This window comes from Mobula birostris, chromosome 1, assembly GCF_030028105.1.
Source record: "Mobula birostris isolate sMobBir1 chromosome 1, sMobBir1.hap1, whole genome shotgun sequence".
NCBI classification, from domain to species: Eukaryota; Metazoa; Chordata; class Chondrichthyes; order Myliobatiformes; family Myliobatidae; genus Mobula; species Mobula birostris.
The window spans coordinates 225374977-225401105 of record NC_092370.1 but is presented as its reverse complement, the minus strand read 5'-3'; the positions used below and the strand labels follow the sequence as shown (position 1 = coordinate 225401105).

The 26129-nt window shown below is 40.6% G+C and overlaps 1 protein-coding gene across 1 annotated transcript in view; it reads right to left on the bottom strand.

Annotated features, from left to right (window-relative positions):
• The window catches only part of LOC140194034 (uncharacterized), a 70767-nt gene continuing 44638 nt past the window's right edge, over window positions 1-26129 (bottom strand). Inside the window, exons 8-15 of the mRNA XM_072251389.1 lie at window positions 25398-25483; window positions 20438-20632; window positions 16874-16969; window positions 8318-8461; window positions 6463-6567; window positions 5741-5826; window positions 168-474; window positions 1-114 (exon numbers count right to left, since the gene is read on the bottom strand). Of these exons, the coding sequence (XP_072107490.1) occupies window positions 1-114; window positions 168-474; window positions 5741-5826; window positions 6463-6567; window positions 8318-8461; window positions 16874-16969; window positions 20438-20632; window positions 25398-25483 (1133 nt within the window). The remainder of the gene's footprint in view (window positions 115-167; window positions 475-5740; window positions 5827-6462; window positions 6568-8317; window positions 8462-16873; window positions 16970-20437; window positions 20633-25397; window positions 25484-26129) is intronic.

The following is a 26129-nucleotide window of genomic DNA, read 5'->3' as shown; positions in this document are numbered from 1 at the left end:
CTAGACCCAGCCGCGGGAATTCTCTCTATATTGGAGATCATACTTGGACATGACAGAGAATGCATACGTGATTTGGGCTGTAAAGTTGGGTGCATTGTAGGGGAAGATCCCACCCTGGCGGTGGGAACAAATGGGTTTTTTCTGGAATGGCTCAACTGCTGGTGCACCTGAACACTGTTCAGGGTTGGCATTGAGTGCTGACTGCTACTTGAGACCACCACATGGTGCCATGGACTTAGCGGTGTGCAGCTTAAATGCTGGGAGCTAGAGGTTTTGAGTGGGTGGACGTCTGGCAGCTTAACCTGACTCAATGAAATGACAGTAGAGCCACGGGGGGTGACAGCCTTTATTGCATTTCTGAACGTCATCAGCACCCGCTGCATCTTCTGTTTCTCCTTCCTCTGCCTGCTGTCTTCCTTGTGGAGCTGCTCCCTGTGCTCCTGAATCATCTGCTTCCTGGTGTCAACCAGATTCCTGCTCAGCTCAGGATTGGGTAGATGGGAGAGGGTCAAAGAGGTTAAAAAAGAAGGAAGGAAAACAAGGCCAAAAGAAGAGGAATTATTTTTTAAAAATTGTTTAAAGCAGATTAATTGCAGCTAACATTTAAAAATTGACAACGTGGGTGGAAATGGTGGGTCTATAATCTAGTGAAGGAACGTACAGACTGAAGAACACCGTGACTGAGCCCTTCAGCATTAGAAAGGTCGACATCAAACACCGTAGATTAAATCACCAACAATGGAAAGATGATCTCAAACACTACAGATGAACCAGTCCAGTTGGACGTAGTCCTAGAGGTCTCACCTTCAAGTTCTAAGTGCTGCCTCCCCATGCTTCCAACATGTCAGATACCTACCTTCCATTTACCTATCAGAAAATGAATAGACTTTGGATTATCTGCCTGGGTCATTCTTGACTTTGTCAAACAACCTTTTCCCTTCTCAATTGCTGTCAGGTAATGAAATGAAATTCTTCTTCAAAGCAGAATATCCCTGTGATATGCCTTCTGTGAATTGCCCACAGTAAAGTCTTGGAGATTAGCGGGGTTAATTCCTGGTGATACAGGAAATCCAAATAAAATGGCTCTGGAGAGCAAATGTGGGAGTTCAAGAGATGAGTTTCTGAACTTGTCTATTACTCTTCATGTGTGAAAGTATTAGGCAGGCATGGCTCCAACCTCTGAGGTCTAATGGTAATTCTCTCACCAGGCTCTGCATCAAAAAGCACCTGGGAATATTGTGGAACATTGCTGGGGCAGATGGTCTTACTTACTTTTCATGTGACATTGTCTCCCAGAAACAAGAGGTGCCAGTTTACTCTTTTCAACCTATTCTACTCTTTGGTGTTGTGGCTGAGCCATGACCAAATCCATATATCTTTCCATATACCCCTATATACAACTAACTTTGGAAAGATCAAAGTGAGGTCATAGATTATAGAATATAGAACAATACAGGTCCCTTGGCCCACAATGTTGTGCCAACTTTCTAACCTACTCTAAGATCAATCTAACCCCTCCCTCCCACATAGCCCTCCATTTTTATTTCATTCAAGTGCCTAAGAGTCTGTTAAATATCCTTAATGTATCTGCCTCCACCACCACCTCCAGCAGCACATTCTACACACTCACCACTTTAAAAAAAACTTCCTCTCACACTGCCCTCCCTTTCCTCCAATCACCTTAAAACGATGCCCTCTGGTATTATCTATTTTCATGCTGCGATAAAGTCAGCAATGTCAAAGATTGTACTCGGCAATTTACCAGCCATGTTAATTTAACTCTTTCAAGACCTTAGTGGAGGTGTGTACTTTTCAATAATAACAGATGATTATAGACAATCTGGCACATCCTCTCCATGATCTGAAAAAGCAGCGGAACTCCCTTTCAAACAGACTCATTCAGTTCCACTGTCACAAGGATCATTACAGAAAATCTTTCCTACCAAACGCAGTAAGCATATACAACAGTTCATCTCTGTGCGACAGGAGAACACACAATTGTCTGCTCTATTATTTTGTACATTATTTCACATTGGTACAATATTATTGTAAATATTATTTTGTACATTAGTATTAGCTAAGTGTGCTTTTAAATGTTGCTGCTGTAATGAAAGAATTTCCCACTTGGGATCAATAAAGTACTTATTATTTAGTTTTGGATACTTCAGTGGAAGCATTTTTCCCCTCTAATTCCAGATTCCATCAACCAATAGAAGTAGTTGCTCTGGTGGAGAATCAGTGGGCTCATGATGGGCCAAATTGCATCCACCTGTGCTGTTACCATTCTATATCTACCTCATGGGTTACCATTATAGTATAAGTCTCCAAAGTCACTATAAGTTAGTTTTGTATTTAAGTTATGCGTTGTCTGCCCCTTCACCCAGACCACAATGCATTATGAAGAATTCTCTTTAGCTAATAATTATCAGTGTGAGTGTGACATCTCTCTCTGAGAATTTTATTTGTCTTCACACAGAATAGACCACTAGCAAGCTTATACAGTATAATTTCAACAAGGTAGTTCAGGGATGGACAATTGTGTACTCGTACTTTGGAGAAACTACAGACAACACTATTGCCATGGAATATAGATCCATTGAGTATTTAAGATTATGGATAAGTTGTCTTAACTTCAAATCTCTGAAAGAACATGCAAAAAATAATAATGTAATATTTACTTTTAATAGTAAAGTAAAATACTGTAGATGATTATAGGAATTTTAACACAACATACATTTTGTTGTTAACCTCATCTTCTCTCCATTTTTTTTGCACTAGTTGACTTTATCTCTGGCACTTATCTCCTGACTTAACAAAAACTATGCTTCTTGAGGCAGACTGAAGCTAGTTTGAAAAGAAATAAGAAGCATTTTACTGTGAAGATAATGTAAATCAGTTTCCTTTTTTAAAAATCTCAATCTCACCACCCTCTGAACACACAAGGTTGTCAGAATGCAGTTGTCAACATTCACCCAAATTTGTCATAATGCATCTACAGCAACCAATATCATTTGAGCAGAAATTTCCTCAAACTAAATAGATTAACTTTATTTATTTGTCAGATGCACATTGAAACATACAATAAAATGTGTCATTTGCGTCAATGACCAACACGGTCTGTCGATTGTGCTGGGGGCAGCTCACAAGTGTCATCTTTCTTCCATGCCCGCAGCTTACTAGCTAACTTGTGACACTTTGGAAAGTGGGAGAAAGCCAAAGCATCCAGAGGAATCCCACATGAGAATTCTGGGAATTGAACCCTGATCTTACAGCTGGCTCTGCAAATTGTTGCACTAACCACTACACAACCATAAACAAGTCATTACAAATGCTCAGAAGGTCAGGCAACATCTATGGTGTTGGAGTTAGTTCAAATTTCACATCGATGGCCTTTCATCATAATGAGGAACATTGGAGGAACACTAAATTAAGATACAGGGAAGAAGAAAGGAAAAATCAAAGGAGAACATCTACAGCAGTTACAGATGTGAGCTGAGAAGTAGCAAATTGATCTCAATATAGATAAGTGTGTGGAGATACAGATAAACATGGGAGCTATACTACAAATGGTAGGGCACGAGGGAGTGTAATGGAACAGGACATGGGAATTCAGTGCATGGTTCATTGAAAGCAGCATCACAACCGGAAAGGGAGGTGAAAAAGATGATTAGTAACACACACAAGTTGCTCAAGAAACTCAGCAGGTCAGGCTGTATCTCCCCATAGATGCTGCCTGACTTACTGTGTTACTCAAACATTTGCCCTGGATTTCCAGCATCTGCAGAACCTTTTAAGATGTTTAGCATGCTGCCTTTCATCAGTCAGTCAGTAATTTTCCATCAGTATTTTCCTGTTGAACTAATTAAGAAACTTAATCTTTGGCATAATTACAGGTTGTTTTGCTTTTCCTACATATTCCCTAAGAAGTATATATTGTGCCCAGCCAACAAATTACCTTCTAAACAACATGCCATTCCTTCAGTCTTGATGAAACATAATTGGTTAAAATGTATCGTCTAATTCTCCCTCCACAGATTCTGCCTGCCCAGCTGAGTATTTCCAGCATTTTCAGTTTTTATTTTATATTTCTAGCATCTGCATTTTTCTGCTTTCAACGGGTCTTGCAGTTCTTTCTGTCATAGCTAGGCTGAAATCCCAGTTGCTAATCTACAGAGTACCTTCACCACATGGCCTGTAGCTATTAGGGATGGAGGTATAAAACCAAGGACAACCTGGGATTGACCATAAATGTTGATACTAAAACCACGACAATATCTAAAATGCACATGGACAGGTACATGGATAGATAAGGTTTTGAGGGATATAGGCCAAACATGGGGAAATAGGACCAACTTAGATGGGAATCTTGGTTGGCATGGACCTGTTGGATCAAAGGACATTATCATATCTTACATGTGCCTTGTATGGTGTATGGCTGCTGGTACTGTGTTTTGCACCTTGGCCCCGGAGAAACACTCATTTATTTGGCTGTATTCATATATGGTTGAATAACAATTGAACTTGAACTTGGTGGCCTATGCTTGATCTCTTGAATTTTTTAACACTTAACCATATTTCTAAAAGTGGTTACCTTACAAATCTGTATTTATACTTAATAAATCTCAAATAAAGAGGAATGCTTATACTGTGAAAAGATAAAAATACTGTATATATACAGTACTTTGGTAAATACAGGCTACATGGTGAGGAAAAAGTAAAAGATAACATTAGAAACTCGAAACTTGTAAGGTCACTTATTGTGTTCCATGTTGTTCTTCCGAGCATTGTGGGCATGCTATGCTGGCGTCATACGATATGAAGAAGATTGAAAGTGTAGAGAGAAAATTTACAAGTATGTTACCAGGACTTGAGGACCTGAATTATAGGGATAGACTGAATATGTCAGGATTTTATTCCCTGGTGTGTAGGAGAATGAAGGGAAATTTGATAGAGGTATACAAAATAATGAGGGGTATAGAAAGGGTAAATGCAAGCAGGTTTTCCACTAAGATTGGGTGAGGCTAGAACTAGAGGTCATAGGTTAAGGGTGAAAGGTGACATATTTTATATGTCATAGGTTAAGGGTGAAAGGATAACTTCACCCAGAGTGTGGGACAAGCTGCCAGCAGAAGTGATGGATGTATGTTTGATTGCATCACTTAAGAGAGTTTTGGATAAGTACATGGATGGGGAGGGGTGTGTATGGAGGACCATGGTCTGGGTGCAGGTCGATGGGACCAGGCTAAATAACAGTTTGGTATGGACTAACTGAGCCAAAGGGTCTGTTTCTGTGTTGCAGTACTCTATGACTCTAACTGTCTTACAACAGGTCAGAAATGAATCAAAACAGGATATTTTGAGAAAAAGGTAGAAAAGCTATTTTGAGGTATTATTAAACGTGGTATTCTACAGATGCTGGAAATTCAAGCAACACACATCAAAGTTGCTGGTGAATGCAGCAGGCCAGGCAGCATCTCTAGGAAGAGGTGCAGTCGACGTTTCAGGCCGAGACCCTTCGTCAGGACAGAGGGTCCTGATGAAGGGTCTCGGCCCGAAACGTCCACTGTACCTCTTCCTAGAGGTGCTGCCTGGCCTGCTGTGTTCACCAGCAACTTTGATGTGTGTTGAGGTAATAGTCATGTGCTATAAAATCCCTCTGGGGGAGTCACTCTGAATTCCAAGGTAGAAGAGAAAACATTCTCCACATGGTATCTTAATACTTCATTGTTCAACTTCCTACCTGTAGTCAATTGCTCCTGTATTTTCCTTATCAAGCTTGTTGATAAGTTCCTCAACCTGGATGAGGTCCAATGGAATGTTGAATTGCTGGTGGGAGAAGTTCCAGAAACAAGCAGTAAGGCTCAGCGGAACTCAGACTCTTCAATTTGTTACAACACAACCAGTCCTGCTAACATTTACATTCTTGGTGAGGATTATCGCAGTAATGCCTGCCCTTCCAGTCCATAATCTAACAAAACCTTGGAGTCTGCTGGAGGCTGGAGATGCGTCCTGTGGTTGAAGTTCTGTGTATGTGCATGGCTGGGAGGGAGGAACGGGACTTGTTTTGCTGCTTGTTGTGTTCAATGTTGTTCTGCCAAGCATTGTGAGCATGCTAGTTGGCACTGAAATGTATGACAACACTTGCTGGCTGCCCCAGCACACCCACAAGTGTGTTGGTTGTTGGTGAAAGTGACACATTTCACTATATGTTTCAATGTACAGTACACATGACAAATAAACTTGAAATTTCAATAAAGGAGATGAGGAAGTGGGGGGAGTTTAATGAAGGTTGGTGAATGGCATGGCATACTTTGAGACAGACTTATTCATGCTATCCCCTTCCCATTTGGACAGATTGTGAAATTCCCATCCTTACAGTTCTCCAATATGTACAATTTCAGCAGGATCTTTATGCAAAGACATTCCTCCCCGCACACCCCACCACCACTACCAGCTCCCAACCTGTAAAGCTCTTCGGAAGTCAGACACAGGCACGCTCATATTTCCTGCTTTGTCCATGTTTCGGAAGAAATCCGAGAGACGAAGTTTGCGCTTGTCAAGATAATTCTGCCAGAAAACAATCACACAACAGTCAGGGACAACTTAATTTATTGCTCTATCCCATGTTAGTGTATTCGTTAAAGTATTAGCACTCATGGTGTAATATCAAAGTCAAAGTAAATTTATTATCATAGTACATATATGTCACCATATACTACTTTGAGATCTATTTTCCTGCAGGTATTTACAGGAAATGAAAGGAATACAATAGGATTTATGAAAAACTATACATAAATAAAGTCTGACAAGCAGCCAATCTGCAAAGGAAGAGAAATTGTGCAAACAAAAACAGAATAATACTGAGAACGTGAGTTGTAGAGTCCTTGAAAGTGAGTCTGTAGGTTGTAGAATCAGTTCAGGGTTGTGGAGAGTAATATTATCCACACCACTTCAGGAGCCAGATTGTTGTTCCTTAACTATTCCTTAACTTGTCCTTAGAGCAGATACTCTCTCATCCAGGCAACATCCTAGTATACTTCTGCACCCTCTCCAAAGTCTCCAGGACCTGCAGTGTGGTGACCAGAACTGCACACAATACTCCAAGTTTGGCCTAACTGAAGTTTTATATAGCTGCAATGTGACCTCCTGATATCAATAATAATACCCCAACTGATGTATGCAAGCGTGATATACACTTTCTTTACCACCCCATCCACTTTATTTTTAGAGAATTTTGAGATACAGCATGGTAACAGACCCTTCCTGCTCAATAGACCCATGTTGCCCAATTAACCCATGTGACCATTTAATTACCAATCCCTATGGCTTTGGGAAGTGGGAGGAAGACAGAGCACCTGAAGGAAACTCACATAGTCAAGAGGAGAACGTACAAACTCCTTACAGTGGCAGGAATGGAACCCAGCTCACTGGTGCTGTTAACATGTCATGCTAACTGCTACACTACCATGACATGCCACCCCCATGTGTTGCCATTTTCATAAGCTATAGTATAAATAACTAAGCTAAGTTGGTTGTTCAGATGTTGGCTGACATATTTGCCTACTAAGTAATATGAGTATACTTCAGTAGTAACTTATTAGTTGTGAAGCATTTGGACTCATTCTGAGAAAATAAGATATAAGTAGATAATGCTAGAAAGGGTCAACAAGTCAGACTAATTGTGGAGGGAGAAACAATATTTCAGGATGAAGACTTCATGAGAGCAAGGAAAATGAAAACAAATTTGTTTTAGGTTCCAAAGAGGGCGTAGTATGGCTTGGACAAAGGAGATATGTCTGAGAGGATGTTGCCAGGATTGTCCTGGGGATAAATTGTTGATGGTTATCTGAGAAAACAAACATGGAAAAAAGAATGCAAAAGCTGAAAAATAACAAGGGCATTAGAACAGACAGAAATAAAAGCCTTAAATTTTGGGTAGTTGTAACACAAAGGCTGTGAAATGCAGTGCTGTAGAAAATGCCCAAGAGGGTGAGACCATGATATGGAGAGAGAAAAGAACTGTCAATATCAAGATTGATGAGCTACAGTACAACCAACCCACCAGTTCTATACAAAATAAAGAAAAATTAGTTATCTGAAGTTGAATTTGAAACTAAATCCCGGAAGTTGTTAATATGCCCAGATGAGAAATGAGGTGGTGTTCCTCAAGTTTACATTGGGTCTCATTGTAACAGTGCCAGGTCACAGACAAGGTGAGAATATGAAAGTCACTACATGCAAGTTTCTCTTTACTTCTAAACTCTGTTACACTGAATTAACCATGTTCATAATGCTTTATGTTTGTGGGTTTTCTTACCTGGATCACTTTCATTGGATCAAGTCTGTGGGTTCTCCCCCCTGACACAAAGCCACCAACCCCTCTAATTTCAATCTGAAACTGTGGATGATAATCAGTAATTCCCTTCAGCAGTTCCATGAATTTTTCATTCACCAGTACATTCTGCAAAGGAAAAAAAGTACTTTACATTTTAGGCAAGAGTTGGCATACTGTGTTGGTCATTGATGTAAATGATGTATTTCAATGTACATGTGACAAATAAAGCTAATTTTTAATCTTTAAAGGGAACACCCTTTTTCAATCTTTTTATTGAGTTTCAAATTGATAAACATAACTGATAATGATACAAAGAGATTGGGATTACATTAATAACGGTTAACATATACAGACACAGACTCCGAGTAACATATTTAATTTAATCCTCCCAATCTCTTAATAACTGAACATGAAAAAGATTCAAAAAAAAAGTTTTTACCCCCTACACTAAAAAAAACAAAACAGAAACTGAGCTGTCATATTTCATAGGTTGAAATCATTATTTGTCATCAACTCCACTCCTCTATATGCAAACAAAAAGTTATTAAAAAGGATTCAGAAAAGGTCAACTTACATCATATGAAAATGTTGAATAAATGTCCTCCAAGTTTCTTCAAATTTAACTGAAGGATCAGTGGTACCACTCCTAATTTTTTCCAAATTTAAACATGTTATAGTTTTGGAAAACCATTGAAATGTAGTAGGGGGATTAGAATCTTTCTATTTAAATAAAATGGATCTTCTGGCTATTAATGTAACAAGTGCAATCAAACGACAAGCTGAAGGGGATAAATGAATAAAGTCTATCATTGGTAGTCCAAAAATTGCAGTAATAGCATGAGGTTGTAAATCAATATGTAAAACTACTGAAATAATATCAAAAATGTCTTTCCAATATTTTTCCAAAAGAGGGCAAGACCAGAACATATGCGTCAAGGAAGCTACCTCAAAATTACATCTGTCACAGACAGGATTTATATGACCATAAAAATGAGCTAACTTATCTTTAGACTTATGTGCCCTATGAACCACCTTAAATTGTATCATAGTGTGTCTAGCCCACATTGAAGAAGTGTTAGCTAGTTGGAGAATTTTCTCCCATTTCTCTATGGATAAAGATACCTGAAGTTCTCTTTCTTATTCATTCTTAATTTTATCAAACACACCTAAACATATTTTTGTAATTAAATCATAAAAAATTGCTATTAAACTCTTCTGATAGGGGTTTAAACCTAAAAAATTTTCTGTAATTTCAATTTGATGTGATATCGGAAAAGTAGGCAAAATAACCTTCAAAAAGTTTCTAATCTGTAAATATCTGAAAAAAATGCGATCTAGGCAAATTATATTTATTAGACAACCGTTCAATTATCCATGAATAAATCACGAAAACATATTATTCCCTTTGTTTTCCAGAAAAGAAAAGCTTGATTAGTTCTGGATGGTTGGAAGAAAAAATTCGATATAATAGGACTTGATAGGATAAATTTATTCAATCCAAAAAATTTACAAAATTGAAACCATATTTGTATTGTATGTTTAGTTATTGGATTAATCGTTCGTTTATTCAGTTTAGTAAGTGCAAAAGGAAGCGGAGCCCCTAAAATAGAAGTCAATGAGAACCCCTGTACAGACTCACACTCAAGGTTCACCCATCGTGGACATTGAATTTCATCCAAATCTTGCATCCAGAACATTAGGTATTGAATATTAATTGTCCAATAATAGAATCTAAAGTTCAGCAATGCCAAACTGCCATCCTTTATTGATTTCTGTAAATATTTCTTACTTAATCTAGGATTTTTATTCTGCCATATACATGAAGAAATTTTAGAATCAATAATATCAAAAAAGGATTTAGAGATGAAGATTGATACCGTCTGAAATAGATACAGAAATTTAGGTAAAATAATCATCTTAATAGCATTGATCGACCAATCAATGATAGGGACAATGGGGACCATTTAGTAAGCAGCTGTTTAACATGATCAATTAAGGGTAAAAAGTTAACTTTAAATAGATCCTTATGCTTCTTAGTAATTTTAACACCCAAATAAGTAAAATAACCAGTAACCAGTCTAAATGGTAATTGTCTATAGATTGGAACTTGTATACTTAATGGAAAAAGCTCACTCTTATTAAGATTCAATTCATAACCAGAAAAACTACTAACCTGAGCAAGTAATAATATTACTGCAGGGATGGATTTCTCTGGACTAGAGATATATAGTAACAGGTCATTGGCATATAATGATACCTTATGCGTCTCATTCCCATGAATAATGCCGAGTATATTGGGTGAATCACGAAGAGCGATTGCCGAGGGTTCCAAGGAAATATCAAATAGTAAAAGGCTTAAAGGGCAGTCCTATCTAGTACCTTGAAAAAGCCTAAAAAAGGCTACTAATAATCTCTCATTATTAGTAAGTACAGAAGCCAAAGGTATATGGTATGTCAATTTAATCCAAGATAGGAATTTTGGGCTAGAATTAAATTTCTCAAGGATGTTAAATAAACACTCCCATTCAACTCTATCAAATGCCTTCTCGGCGAAATAACACATTCTGGAGATTTAGATGAAGAAGTAGATACAATGTTCATCAACACCCTAACATTAAAATAATGATTTTTAATAAATCCTATCTGGTCACCAGAAACAATTTGTGGCAATACATTTTCCATCTAATTGCTAAAATTTTGGAGTCCCCATTTAACAAGGATATAGGTCTACATGATGCACATTCAGTGGGGTTTTTATCTTTTTTAGGAATTAAAGAAATAGATGCTTCATAAAAAGATTGTGGTAATTTACCTACAAATAAGGCATCCTTAAAAATTCTACATAACCAAGGAGAAAGTAGACTTGAAAAAGATTTTTAAAATTCTACTGTATACCCATCCAGGCAGGATGCTTTACTAAAATTCATCAGAGAAATTGCTTTCTTTATTTCTTCTTCCGTAATAGGTGCATCTAATGGTAAACATTCATTAAGTGGTAATTTTGGAATATTCATTTTTCTTGGAAATTCATGCATTATGGTAGAATCATCAAGAAATTCTGATTGGTATAAAGAGGTATAATTCTTGAAAAGATTTATTAATTTCATCATAATCAACCATCAAAGTACCATCCTGTTTACGAACTTTAATAATCTGATGTTTAGCCGAAGCAGCTTTCAATTGGTTGGCCAGTAATTTACCTGATTTATCACCATGTATATAAAATTGACTCTTAGATTTAAGTAATTGATTTTCAATTGGGGATGTTAATAACAAACTGTGTTGCATCTAAAGTTCAACTCTCTTTTTGTAAAGCTCCAAATTAGGAGCAGCAGAACATTTTTTATCAATTTCTTTAATCTTATCAACCAATGTACATATTTCATTATTGATTCGTTTTTTTCAATCCAGCAGAATATGAAATAATTTGCCCATGGATCTATGCTTTAAAAGTGTCCCATAATATCTCACTGGAAATTTCTTCCATAAAATTAGTTGAGAAGAAAAAGGCAATCTGTTCTTTAATAAAATTAACAAAATTTAAGTTCTGAAGCAGAGTAGAATTGAACCGCCATTGTCTAGCACTGAAAGTTACATCAGTTAATTTGATTGATAGTTTCAGGGGCGCATGATCGGAGACAGCAATTGCATCATACTCACAGGCAGTAACAGATGAAACTAATCGAAAGTCAATGAAAAGGTAGTCAATTCTGGAGTAATTATGATATACATGAGAAAAGAATGAGAACTCTTTATCGTTAAGATATAAAAACCTCCAAACTTCTAAAATTCCGGAGTCAACTAAAAAGGAATTGATAAAAATAACAGATTTATTTGGAACACTCACAATGCGCTGGAGGAACTCAGCAGGTCAGTCAGCATCAGTTGAAAAGATTAGTCGACGTTTTGGGCCGAAACCCTTCGTCAGGACTGAAGGAAGAACTTTGGGGAGGGTTTGAAGACTGCTGGTAGTTGAAAAAAACAGTAATTTGAAAGACAAAGGGGTGGGGGAGGGGAAGCAGGGAGGTGATTGGCAAGAGAACAATGCACAGTAGTAGAAGGAGGCAGAACTATGAGGGAGGTGATGTGAAATAGGGATAGAGAAAGGGAGGGGGAGGGAATTATCGGAAGTTGGAGAATTCTATGTTCATACCAAGGGGCTGGAGACTACCTAGACGGTATATGAGGTGTTGCTCCTCCAACCTGAGTTTAGCCTCACCATGGCAGTAGAGGAGGCCATGTATGGACATATCTGAATGGGAATGGGAAGCAGAGTTGAAGTGGGTGGCTACCGGGAGATCCTGTCTGTTGTGGTGGATGGAGAAGAGGTGCTCAACGAAGCGGTCCCCTAATCTGCGTCGGGTTTAACCGATGTAGAGGAGGCCGCACCAGGAGCACCGGATGCAATAGATGACCCCAACTGATTCGCAAGTGAAGTGTTGCCTCACCTGGAAGGACTGTTTGGGGCCCTGAATGGTGGCAAGAGAGGAGGCGTAGGGACAGGTGTAGCACTTACGCTTACAGGGATAAGTGCCGGGTGGGAGATCCATGGGGATGGACGTGCGGATAAGGGAGTCGTGGAGGGATCGATCCCTGCGGAAAGCGGAGAGGGGTGGAGAGGGAAAGATGTGCTTAGTGGTGGGGTCCTGTTGAAGGTGGCGGAAGTTGCGGAGGATAATGTGCTGGATCCAGAGGCTGGTGGGGTAGTAGGTGAGGACAAGGGGAACTGTTATGGTGGTGGGAAGATAGGGTGAGGGCCGGTGCAGGAAATGGAGGAGATGCAGGTGAGGGCATCATTGATCACCGTAGAAAGGAAACCACGATCCTTAAAGAAAGAGGACATTTGAGATGTCTTGGAACGGAAAGCCCCATCCTCAGAGCAGATGCGGCGGAGACAGAGGAACTGGGAATAGGGAATGGCATTTTTGCATGTGGCGGGGTGGGAAGAGGTATAGTCGAGGTAGTTATGAGAGTAAGTGGGCTTGTAGAAGATGTCAGTGGACAGTCTGTCTCCAGAGATGGAGACCGAGACATCGGGAGAGGGGAGAGAAGTGTCAGAGATAGACTAAGTGAATTTGAGGGCTGGGTGTAAGTTTGAAGTAAAGTTGATGAAATTGACGAGCTCAGCATGGGTGCAGGAAGCAGCACCAATGTAGTTGTCAATGTATCGAAGGAAAAATTGGGGAGCAGTACCAGAATAGGTTTGGAGCACAGACTGTTCCACATAACCAACGAAGAGGCAGGCGTAGCTGGGTACACCCTTAGTCTGAAGAAAATGGGAAGAGTGGATTTATTTGGAAGTACCTGACTGAGCGCAGACCTGTCCATCGAGGGATTCAGGCAACAGTTAAAATCTCCGCCCATTACAAACGTATATTCATTTAAATTAGGAAGAGATGCAAATAAATGCTTAAAGAATTCAGGATAATTGGTATTTGGTGCATAGATATTAACCATAACAACTTGTTGGTTATAAAGTAAACCAGTAATTAACAGAAATCTCCCATTCGGGTCTGAAGTTGTTTCATAGTGAACAAATGAAATCGAGGAATCTATAAAAATAGAGACACCTTTTACCTTAGTCTGTGAATTAGAGTGAAATTGATAATCCTTCCAAAACCTAATAAAACGCTGATTATCCTCCTTCCTTACATGAGTCTCCTGGGCAAAGATAATCTGAGCATTCAATCTATGAAAAACTTTAAAAATCTTCTTCCGTTTAATCGGATAATTCAAACCATTCGTATTCCATGAAACAAAGTTAATAATATTATCCATTGTACTTGAATAAGCCATATGGTGTGTAAAGGGTTAACCTTACTGCATAGGAAACTCATGAATCAGGAAAAGGGAAAAAGGTTTAAAGAGGAACTGGAAGTTATGACAATTCAGACATATTTGTAGTTTCGGATCAGCCCAGATGGAAAAACATCAAACTTAAAATAATCCCGCCCCCATCCAAAAAAGCCCTAAAACTGGCCAACAGAGAACCAGAAAGCTATCTAGACACTTCCCTACCCCCATCTCTCTTGACGGCAAGTCTCCAATGAAAACGGAATTCATAACACCACGTGTAGTCAAAATATTGAGAAGAGAATCCCATAAAAAACACCAAACAAATGTTAAAAAGACAGCCATTTGCAAAACATTTTGAAAGGCAAGATCTTGGAAAGTGAAACAAAATACAATCTTATTAATATTTCAAGAAAAAAAATAAATCACCAAATCAGATTCTTAATTATTTTCAAAAACAAACAATTGAGAATAATAGAATAAAATATTAATGGGAGAGAAAGAAAAAGGAACTTTAACATAAAAGCATGATAAATATCCATACTCCAAAACAAAGTACGAGCATTATCAAACCAAGGCAAAATTCTTCAAACTTTAGAAGTCCAAATCTATAAACTGGTTATTAACTTATAAACAAATGAATACAGACATGAAAAAACAGTAAATTTATTAGACAGCTGAGATTGAACATTGATCCTCAAGGAATTGATGAGTTACGTCTGCAGATTTAAACTATTTATGTGATTTATCAGGCAGAACTACCCTTAGATGAGCTGGAAATAGCAGAGCTGGTTGGAACTTTAATAGGGCTCGGACATCACCAGTTTATAAGTCAAATGAATACAAACATGAAGAAGCAGCAAATTTATTAGACATCTGAGCTCGGACTTTGATCCTCAAAAAATTGATATGCTTCGTCCACGGATTTAAACCACTTACACAATTTATCAGGCAAAACAACCCTTAGGTGAGCTGGAAATAGCAGAGCTGGTTGGAAATTTCTTTGATCTAATTCGGACATCACAGGTTTAAAAAGCAATTTTTCTTGCATTGCCTCAGGACTGTAGTCTTCAACCAGATGAAACTTGAGATCTCCATGCACAATAACCCCTTTCCCATGAGCAATTCGAATCAAATGCTCCTTAGTATGCACATAATGAAATCTGAGTATCACAGGTTGGGGTTTCAATGCCTTAGGGGGTTTAACTCTTAAAGACCAGTGGGTGCGATTGAGTATAGGGGGAGAAGAAAAAATATCAGATCCGAACACCTCCATTAAAAATTGAGAAAAAAATTTAGTAAGGTCACCTCTCTCAGCGTCTCCACTGAATTCTATTATTCGCAAATTCTGTCTCCGACTACAACTCTCCAAGTCAATAGTCTTGACTCTATACTGTTCCAGTGTTTGAGTGATCAAAGTTAATTTCTTTTCCAATAGATCCAGCCTGCGATCTCTTTATCTCCCAGCTTCAATGAGTTCGGAAATTTGTTGTTGTTGTTTTTCGCTCTCCCGCTCAAGTACTGCCAACCTACCTTCGATCTCCTTTAACAATACTTCCAAAGTAGCAAATCTTTTATCGAATTTATTATCCAGAAGCTTCGAGATAGCCTCCAAAGTAAGATGAGACTGCTTAGGCTGTTCAAAAACACCTTCTTTCTTTCCATTTCCATTACCAGCTTCCTTGCCTTCAGCTAATGCCTTTTTTCCTCCGATAGTCATTTCCATTGATTAAAAATCAAAATTCAAGCATATAAAAGTGTTATAAACATTTTGATATAGATAGTAAAAGGGTCGTAAAAAGATTGAAAAATGAATGGAGTAAAGCCAAAATGCGACCTACTCCATCTAGCGCCACAAGAGAGTCAAAGGGAACACTTCTTGAACGTACAAGCATTCCGCCAGCATTTTTCCTTCAGATTTCTACTACTGGGAATAATTCGCTCCATTTCTCAGATGATGTTCCAAGGTCACTGTCTATCTCTATCCCTCTCCACCAGATTCTGCCCAAGTTTTTCTGTTATGCACGGTGACAAGCAAGGTTCCTATATACTATTTCTGCTGCCTCTGGGTATCCTTGCTTATGAGCAGAACTGTGTTCAGTGCCCTTGGGGCACAATTGGAGGAGAAAAAAACATCCTTTATCACTAATGCTAAACTCAAGATCAGTGACATCACCTAAGCCTAAATTCTATGTTCTATATTGAAACTGGAGGCTCTGGGAAAAATCCACAGGGAGAATGTGCAAACTCCATACAGGCAATGCCCGAAGTCAGATCAGACTTGGGTCTCTGGTTCTTCAAACAGTGACTGTCTTAGTTGTGTCACTGTGTTAATACAGATGGACGGTATGAATGGCCTGTTGCTGTCCCTACAATAGATGTCATTGATCCAGCCTCGTGATCAGTTGGTGATTTTCCCAACTGGAGATCTGAGTGATATGTTTTTGACACAGAGAGCGGCTGATATCTGTGACGTGCTACTAGAGGAGGTAATGGAATCAGATACAGTCTGTGTTTAAAAGATATTTAGACACTTCAATAGACAAAGCATAGAGGGAAATGGTCCTAACAGATATTTAAAAGACTCTTAGATAGGCACATGGATGAAAGATGAATAGAGAGATACGTGGCAAGGACGTATTAGATTGATCTTAGAGGAGGTTAAATGGTTGGCACAACATCGTGGGCCGAAGGGCCTGTACTGTACTGTACTGTTCTATGTTCTAAATAAAGAGTGAGACTCACTTGAATGCTGATTGTTTCCAGGTTTGTCTTGTCATTCTTTTGCATGACCTCCAAAAGATGAAGGGCACCTTCCGCAGTTATAGGATTGTTATTCAGCTGAAACAGGAAAGGAGAGTCAGAAGGGAGTCTGGATGATAACGGCTCTTTCAGACAATATGAGACCGTCAGAATCAGGAGCAGGAATGGATCATGATTAATCTATTCCAATTCCTTTGCCTAGTAGAAACCTATCCTCCCTGTTCTTGCATTGTCTTAAACTTCCCAGTGAAGGGAACTCAAAATTATTACTCCTCTCTGAAAAGAGAGAATCCTTGCTCTCTTTTTGCACTTGTATGTATGTATATGTATATATATATCTGTTTATGTATTGCACTGCTACTGCAAAATAACAAATTACACTTTTGTTAGTGATACTAAATCTGATTCTGATTTCTTGTTCCATTTTCTTTTTCCTCTGTGTGCCTCCATATATCTCCCCTTCCCCCATCACCCTTCCCTCTATCCTACCTGAATTGATCTGCACATAGTCCTTCAACATCCCCCACACACCCACAACCTGTTCACTCTACCATTCACCTCTTGCCTCCTCTCCTCTCTCCCCCCCCCCTTTAAACTGGCCATCTTCCCTATTCACTCTCAGTCCTGGAGCAGGGTCTCAACCCACAATGTCAACAATTCCTTTCTCTCCACAAATGCTGCTCGAACTACGGAGTTCCATGGGAGCATAGCAATTAGTGTAATGCTTTACAGCACCAGCCATTGGAAGATCATGATTCAATTCCTGCCACTGTCTGTAAGGAGTAGTATGTTCTTCCCATGACTATGTGGGTTTCCTCTGGGTATTCCAGTTTCCTCCCATACTCCAAAGACATACGGGGTAGGATTACTGAGTTGTGGGCATGTTATATTGGTGCCAGAAGCATCGTGATATTTAAGGGCTGCCCCCAGCATAACCTCAGACTGCATTGATCATTGACAGATATGACACATTTCATTGTATGTTTCAATGGGCATGTGACAAAGCTAATCTTTAAGATTCCTTGCTCCAGATTTGTGCATATGTCATCTCCTGACTTAAGGCACTGTCGAAGACCAATATCTACATCAACATAAAAAGGGAAGAATTAGGATCAGAAGAGGACTATGCGGTCCTTAATGCTCTCTCCACCATTCATCAAGAACATGGCTGATCTATTTTGGCACCATTTTCCTCCCCTTACACCAAATCCCAAGATTCTCTTAATGTTCAGAATCTTATCATAGTCATGATAGAGCTATCTATCTATCATGGACCAGCACACAGACAGGCCCCTTGTTTCATCTGGTCCATGCCAACCTGACCTGCCTAGTCCCATCTACCTGCACCCAGACCCTATCCTTCCAAACCCTTCCTATCCAAGCTTCTGTTAAACGTTACAACTGAATCTGCATCCAATCACTTCTGCTGGCTTCTTATTTGACATTTGCACCACCTTCTGAGCGAAGTAACTTCCCCTCAGGTTCACCTTAAATATTTCATCTTTCTCCTTAAACCTATGGTCTCTATTTCACCCATGGATGTGCTGAGGTCAGCTCACAAGTGTCACCGCACAAACTGGCACCAACGTAGCATGCCCACAGTGTTCAGTGAAAAAAATATAAGCAACAGCAATAACAAAACAAAACAACAAGCCCTTTTCTCAGCCCCCCACTTAGACAGGCCGCCAACAATCTTATAGAATACTCCTGAACTTCTACGCACAATGTTGTGCTGACCTTTTAACCTCTAAGATCAATCTAATCCTTCCCTCTGGCTGTTCTTGTACACACAACAATCTATTGTTGTGATTGAACAATGACTGAACCTCTTACAGCTGCTCCACGATGGGAAGTCCACAACATCGTGGGCCAAAGGGCCTGCACTGTGCTGTTATGTTTTTATGTCCTATGTTCTATGAAATGGTTGAAGGCCTGTGTGAGTGGAAGGCTGGGAAAAGGGCTCGTTTTGCGGAGTGTTTCTTTTGTTTTGTTGTTGCTGCTTGTTCCACTGAGCACTGTGTTGGCACCAGGATGTGTGGTGGCACTTGTGGGCTGCCGCCAGCACATCCTTAGGTGCATTGGTTGTTAATGCAAATGACACATTTCACTGCATGGTTTGATGTACATGTGATAAATAAATCTAAATCTGAAATGAAGAAATTTCCCCTCATCTTTGTCCTAAATTGCCAACCCCTCATTCTGAGATTGTGACCCTCATCTTAGACCTCATTCTTCAGAAGGTTGTGAACAATGTTAAATAATGCTTGCACAAATAATACTGGTAAATGGATTGACTCGATTACTGCAAGCCCAATTAACGTAGGGGTTTGGAATCAGTGTGAGAAGCTGTCATCCCATCATTTTCTGTTGGATTCTATCCCAGAAAGCAAAGCCAAGTGGGCAGCTACGGACTCGTTGATTCATTCACCCTTCCTTTGACAGGTTTCCTTCAATCCTTTCAGTTCTATCTCCCCATTATAGGAAGGATGTAGAGGCTTTGAAAAGGGTGCAGAAGAGGTTCACTAGGATGCTGCCTGTCTTGGAGAGTATTAGCTGTAAGGCAAGGGTTCCCAAACATTTTTTTTTAATGCTGTGGACCAATACCATTAAGCAAGGGGCCCAAGGACCCCAGGTTGGGAACCCCTGCTATAAGGAGAGGTTGGACAAACTTGGATGGTTTTTCTCTGAGAGGGGAACATGGGAGAAGTTTATAGAATGATGAGAGACAAAGATAGGGTGGAGGGTCAGTTCCCAAGGTGGAAATATCAAATACTAGAAGGCATGTTTAACGCAGAGAGGTGGAAAGTTAAAAGGTTTTTAAACTCTTAGTTTTTAAACTAAGAGAGTAGTAGATAATGCCAGGGGAAGATGATAACTTTGAAGAAGAATTTAGACAAGCACATGAACAAGTAGGGAATGGAAGGATACAGATCACGTGCAGGCAGGTGGGTTTAGTTTAACTTGGTATATTAGTCAGCACAGACATTATGGGCTGAAGGGCCTGTTCTTGTGCTGTACTGGTCTGTCGTCTATTTTTTTTTTTCTTTCCCGTTATTTCTCCTTTAAGGTACTCTATAAATCCTACCTTTTTGTCCAAGCTTTTGGAGGTACTGCTTCAGAGTTTATGTTTGTTTTTTTAAAGATTAGCTTAAATATTTTCATATGTACATCAAAACCTCAAAGCAAACTCTGAAATGCGTCATTTGCATCAATGACCAGTGCAGTCTGAGGATGTGGTGGGGGCAGCTCGCAAGTGTTTTTACTTCTGGCACCAACATCACTTGCCCACAACTTACAACCTGTTAGTCTTTGGAATGTGGAATGTGGAATGTGGGAGGAAACTCCTACTCCCCGGGGGAAACCCAAGCAGTCATGGGGAAAGTGTACAAACTCCTCACAAATCGCAACAGGAATTGACCCCAGACCGGGGGATCACCGCTAACCTCTACACTACCAGGACAGTTTGATGATTTTCCTTCAGATTACCAATGTTAAAGGAGTTATGTTATGTGACTGGCAATGAACATTACTCAAAGTGACACGTACATACAAAAACTTCACGTTGTCATTGACATCCAGTCCTTTGCACAGATTGGAAACCCCCTCATTGTTGATGTGGTTGGTGCTGAGGTTGAGCTCCAGCAGGGTGTTGTTGTACTTCAGAGTCTCTCCTATGGCCAACGCGCCTTCATTCCCAAACCCATTACAGGAAAGATCAAGGACCTTCAAGGTGATATTGATCTAAAGACAGAAGACATGCTGAAACTGTGTGGAAATGGCAAACAGAATTTGGTCAGATAATGATAATAAACACATGACAATAATTACTGTGCTGACTTGGAACTCCATTGATAAAAATAAAGATAGGTTTTATTTATCACATGTACATTGAAACATCAAACTGTACAGTGAAATTTGTCATTTTGCATCCATAGCCAAGCAGTTCGAGGATTGTGCTGGAGGCAGCACACAAGTACCACCTCACTTCTGGAGCCAACATAGCATGCTGTGATGGGGTCCTGAATTATCCCTATGAACTATGCTTTTAAAAAGAGAGAGAGAGAGTTGTTCAACACCAGACACCTTGTTATTAAGAGAGAGAGAGAGGCAAAGACTGCTTTGAGATGGTGTTATGGTTTCTTTGCAGCATGTTTACACTTTGCAAGGACACTGTCAGCTTCTGTGTTCTAACAGAGAGAGAAGGGAGGAGCTACTTGATGGACAGCTGGTGTTCAACACGGTGAGATAAATAGAAGGTCAACTGATAGACTGACAGACACATGGTTTTGGGCACTGAATGAGCTTTGTTGTGCCCACAGAAAAGGTGGGTTTTGGAGAATCAATCAAGCGGATTGATCAGTGGCTCTCACAGTGTGAAAAAGGTGTGACTGGTGGGGAGTTACTCGCGGGTCCAACCCTCGTCTGGGTTGATAATTCCACCACAGAAGAACAGTCCCCTTTGTTGTGGTCACAGTCGGTGACTTCTGAAGGATTTCGGAGGACAACAGAAAGATTGCCAGCGTCAGCTCACCTGAAGACGCAAATCTCTCTCTCTCTCTCTCTCTCCATCACTACTCAACTCAATACCATGAACTGAACTGAACTTTACTCATCATCGTAAGGCTATCTAATTACCCCTAGACTTGAAGAAGCTTGGCTTTCATATACTTCCACACTTATACATATCTAATCATTGCTAACCTGTTTTATATATCTGATTTTATATTCCTGTATTGCGTAGTTACTAATAAATACCATTAGTTAATAGCAATACTGGACTCCAAAGTGTTTTCCATTTCTGCTGGATCTTTAACCCGTCACGGGGTACGTGACAATGCTCATAAGTCATTGACCCTAGTTGTATGTTTTTGGAATGTGGGAGGAAACCAGAATGGTCATGCTTTTTTTTTGCCAGTGGAGGGGGAGGGGGGATTATTGCTTGTGGCTGCTTACACGTGGGAGGGAGGGGAGCTGGGGGGCACTTTGTGATTCTAACATTTAACTGTCGTTCATTCTTTGGGGCACTCCTCTGTTTTTGTGGATGGTTGCAACAAAAGAGCATTTCAGGATGTCTATTATATACATTTCTCTGACATTAAATGTACCTTTGAAACCTTTGATGATCTTGCACCTTATTTTTTACTTGCACTGCACCTTCTCTGTAACTGTCACACTTTATTCTGCATTCTACTATTGTTTTACCTTGCTCTACTCAACGCACTGTGTAATGATTTGATCTGTATGAACAAGCTTTTCACGCTACCTTGGTACATGTGGTAATAACAAACTAACTCCAATTCCAATCGTAACTAGTTCTTACAGAGTCTCACAGTGCATAAGGAGACCCTTCAGTCTACTGAGTCCACAGTGACCATCAAGCACCCATTAACACTAATCCCATATTTTTATTCTCCCCATATCCATCATGTTCTACCACTCACCTACACACTCAGAGCAATTTACTGCACCCCACTGACCCACCAACCCATGCTTCTTTGGGAAGCAGAGGAACCAGGGCACGTGGAGGAATCCCACACACTCACAGGGAGAAGGAGCAAGTTCCAGCCAGACTGCACCCGAGGTCAGGATTGACCTCTGGTCAGGCAGCACCTCGACAAGCCGTGCCACTGAGCAATCCTATAAAAGCACTGGCTTAAGGTCCTTTTCATTCAAGATTCAAGATTGTTTAATTTCATTTTCAGTACACAAGTGTAAAAGATGAACAAGGGGAGGGGAGGGGACGCAGCGCACGCGACTCCGAATTGATATCGTATTTGTTAAATAGGGGCCGTGCACAATCCTGATTTGATGGAGACGGATGTGGGAAGCACGGAGGAACACCTGGAGAAACTTCTGAAATGCCCGCTTCGCTGCCGTTGCTGCTGCTACTGTGCGATCGAGAATCTCCAGAGGGGAAGGTCCCAAATCCTCGGCTTTGCCTATTGCCTGTTGCTGGGGCCGGGGTCGAAGCTCTCGGCAGAGATGGTGCTCGGTGCTTGGTGTTGGAGGGCTGGTCGGAGGCTCGAAGTGTTCAAGCGGACTCAGAGTCAGACTGTAGTCAGGTGCTTCCAGGGTGCTGCATCGGCAAGTTTGCGGTGCTGGAAGCTCATGGCAGGAAGAGTTTCTCCCTTCTACCATCTGCATGAGATGATAGGACTTTCGAGAGACTTTGAGACTTTTTTTTACCGTGCCCATGGTCTGTTCTTCATCAAATTATGGTATTGCTTTGCACTGTTGTAACTATATGTTATAATTATGTGGTTTTTGTCAGCTTTTTTTAGTCTTGGTTTGTCTTGTATTTCTGTGATATCATTCTGGAGGAACAAATTGAATCATTTCTTAATGCATGCATTACTAAATGACAATAAAAGAGGACTGCGTGTCCTCATAATCTAATAATCTAATCTACATGTTACTCTGTCTCTGATGCAGCAGAAAAAAAACTCAATAAGATGAAGAACACAATAATAATAATAAAAAACACAATAAATATATACATAAGATAGCTTATATACATGGATTGTATGTCCATAAGGTGACACTAGGCACAGGTGTGTCTGTACATAAAGTGACTGACAGGAAATGATGAAGTAGTGGGGTTGGGGATGTTGATTAGCCCTACTGCTTGGGGAAAGTAACTGATTTTCAGCCTGGTGGTCCCAGCGTGGATGCTTTGTAGCCTCCTCCCTGATGGGAGTGGGACAAACTGCGCATGAGCAGGGTGGGTGGGATCCTTCATAATGTTATCGGCCCTTTTCAAAGATTCAAAGTACATGTATTGTCAAAGAATATATCAATTATACACGTTGAGATTTGTTTGCTTACAGGCAGCCACAAAGCAAGAAACACAAAGAACCCAATTTTAAAAAGAAAGACCATAACCACTGCGCTGAGAAAGAGGGGAAAACACACACACACTTCGTGCAAACAATAGAAGCCGACGACAGCATTCTGAACCAGAGAGGTTGTGTGAGATGTGCACTCACTCGCAGGATTTTGAAACTCCTGAAAATTTCCACTGCTGTGCCACCGATGTAAAAAGAGCTGTGAGTGAAGTCAATAACCATCTCCTTTGTCTTGTTGACATAGAAGAAGAGGTTATTTGCCTGGCACCAGGCCTCGAGCTCTTCCACCTCCTCTCTGTAGGCTGCCCTATTGTTGTTGGTGATGAGCCCCACTGCTATTGTGTCATTGCCAAACTTGACGATGTGATTACTTAAGTGTTCAGGCATACAGAGTGTGAGCAGTGTGCATAGCAACGAGCAGAGCACGCAGCCCTGTGGGGCACCCGTGATGAGGAATGATCGGGGGCGGGGGAGCGGTTGTGCATCCTGACTGCCTGAGGTCTGCTGGTTAGGAAGTCCAACACCCAGTTGCACGGTGGGGTATTTAGATCGAGGAAGAGTTTATTCAACAAGGTCCGTGGGACAATAGTGTTGAATGCTGAACCGAAATCCAGAAACAGCGTTCTGACACCTGTTTTCTAGGTGTGTCAGGCCAGGTGCATGAGCGGTTCTGTTGGTAAGCATACTGGTGAGTGGCAAGAATGGAGTTTTTGTTAAGTGCCGTTCAAAGCACTTTTCATGGTGACTGGTGCCAGTGCCACCGGGCGATAGTTGTTTAGTTCTGAAGCTGCAGAAGGTCTTTGGTACAGGGATGATGGTGGCTGATTTGAAGCACATGGGGACAGCAACCAAGGTGAACGAAGTTTTGACGATATCACTTTACCTCAAATGAAGAGAATAGCTCAGAAGGAGACCGTTCAGCTCATTGAGAATATACTACACTATTAAAAAGCTGTCCTTATATTCGCACCTGAAATCTTTTATTTTTGGTACTTTTGTCAAATCCAACAACAGAATCAGCAGAGTAAATTTCTTAGACAGCTTCTAAAATGTCAAGGCTCCCTGCCTTCCAAGTTAAGTTAGTCGGAATCTTTATTTCCGAGGATAGAAATGTCAAATGTGTGAGGATATGCATTTTAGGTGAGAGGGGGATTATTTAAAAGGGATGTGTGGGGTAAGATTATTTAAGCGGAGAGCGGAGGGTGCCTGGAGTAGCTTGTGAGGGGTGGCAGTGGAGGCAGATACAATAATGGTGCTTAAGTTGTTGGATAAACATGTTGGGACGTGCCTGTCCTAGCTTGCAAAGCCAGCTCTGACGGACTGGGTGGATCAGATCAACAGTGATATCCAGCGCCAGAAAGGGAATTCTGCAACATTTCGTGGAGAGTGAAGGGCAGGACAAGGCACAGAAAAAAACGCAGGTTTCTTCCTGTAGTTCATATCATTTCAAAGAAGGAAATCTATAGCAGTGGCTTCTCTACCAGATCCAGGCTAATTTCCATGTACTTCTTGTGTCGCTCACAACTTGGGCTCGGCAGCCACCTTTGAATGCTCAAGAACTGCACAAATCTAATTATTATTCTCAAATGCCATGGACACCCAATCAGATAGAGCCAAACAGCAAAATGAGCTGTACCGAGGGAAGGAATTTCTGTTCTTACCCTTAATCCTGCACTAATGGCCACCGCCCCCTGTGTTTGGATTTGGTTCCAGCTCAGGTTCAATCTTTCCAAACTTTCATTGTTTGCTTCAAATGAAGAGGAAAATAAAGAATTGAGATTCAAATTTATTTATCACATGTACCTGAAACGTTTTGTTTGGCAAGGATGTGCTAGGTGCAGCCCACAAGTTTCACCACACACTTCAGCACCATCGTAAAGTGCCCAGGGTGCTTGGGAGAACAACACAGAACACACCTAAACAGAACATATCAGGTAACACAGCAACAGCAGTGAAAATAGCCCCATTCCTCCCACCCACCCACTGACGCACATGCTCTAACCCCCAGGACAGGCTGTTTTCAGCTTCCAGCAGTCTCATGGATTCACAGACACTGGGCCCTGACTTCCCCAGTGGACCCAGAGATTTGCAGACTTGGTGATTGGGCCTCGACATCTGGACTTCTGACTGACCCTTGGGCTTTGACCTGAACTTCCAAGTGATCTTTGGGTTTCGATCTACATTATCAATCAACTTTCAGGCGTTGATCTTCGGTATCAGCCAAGACTCATACGTGATGACAAACGGGGGCTCTGGATGTGGACCCAAACTCCAGGCCTTGAATCCCGGACTCGCTGATGACCTGACCCTGAAAACAAGGCCTCAAGCTCCAGTCTCATTGATGACAGGACCCCAAACGTCCTTGCCAGAGTGCTGGAACTTTCCACTTGCCT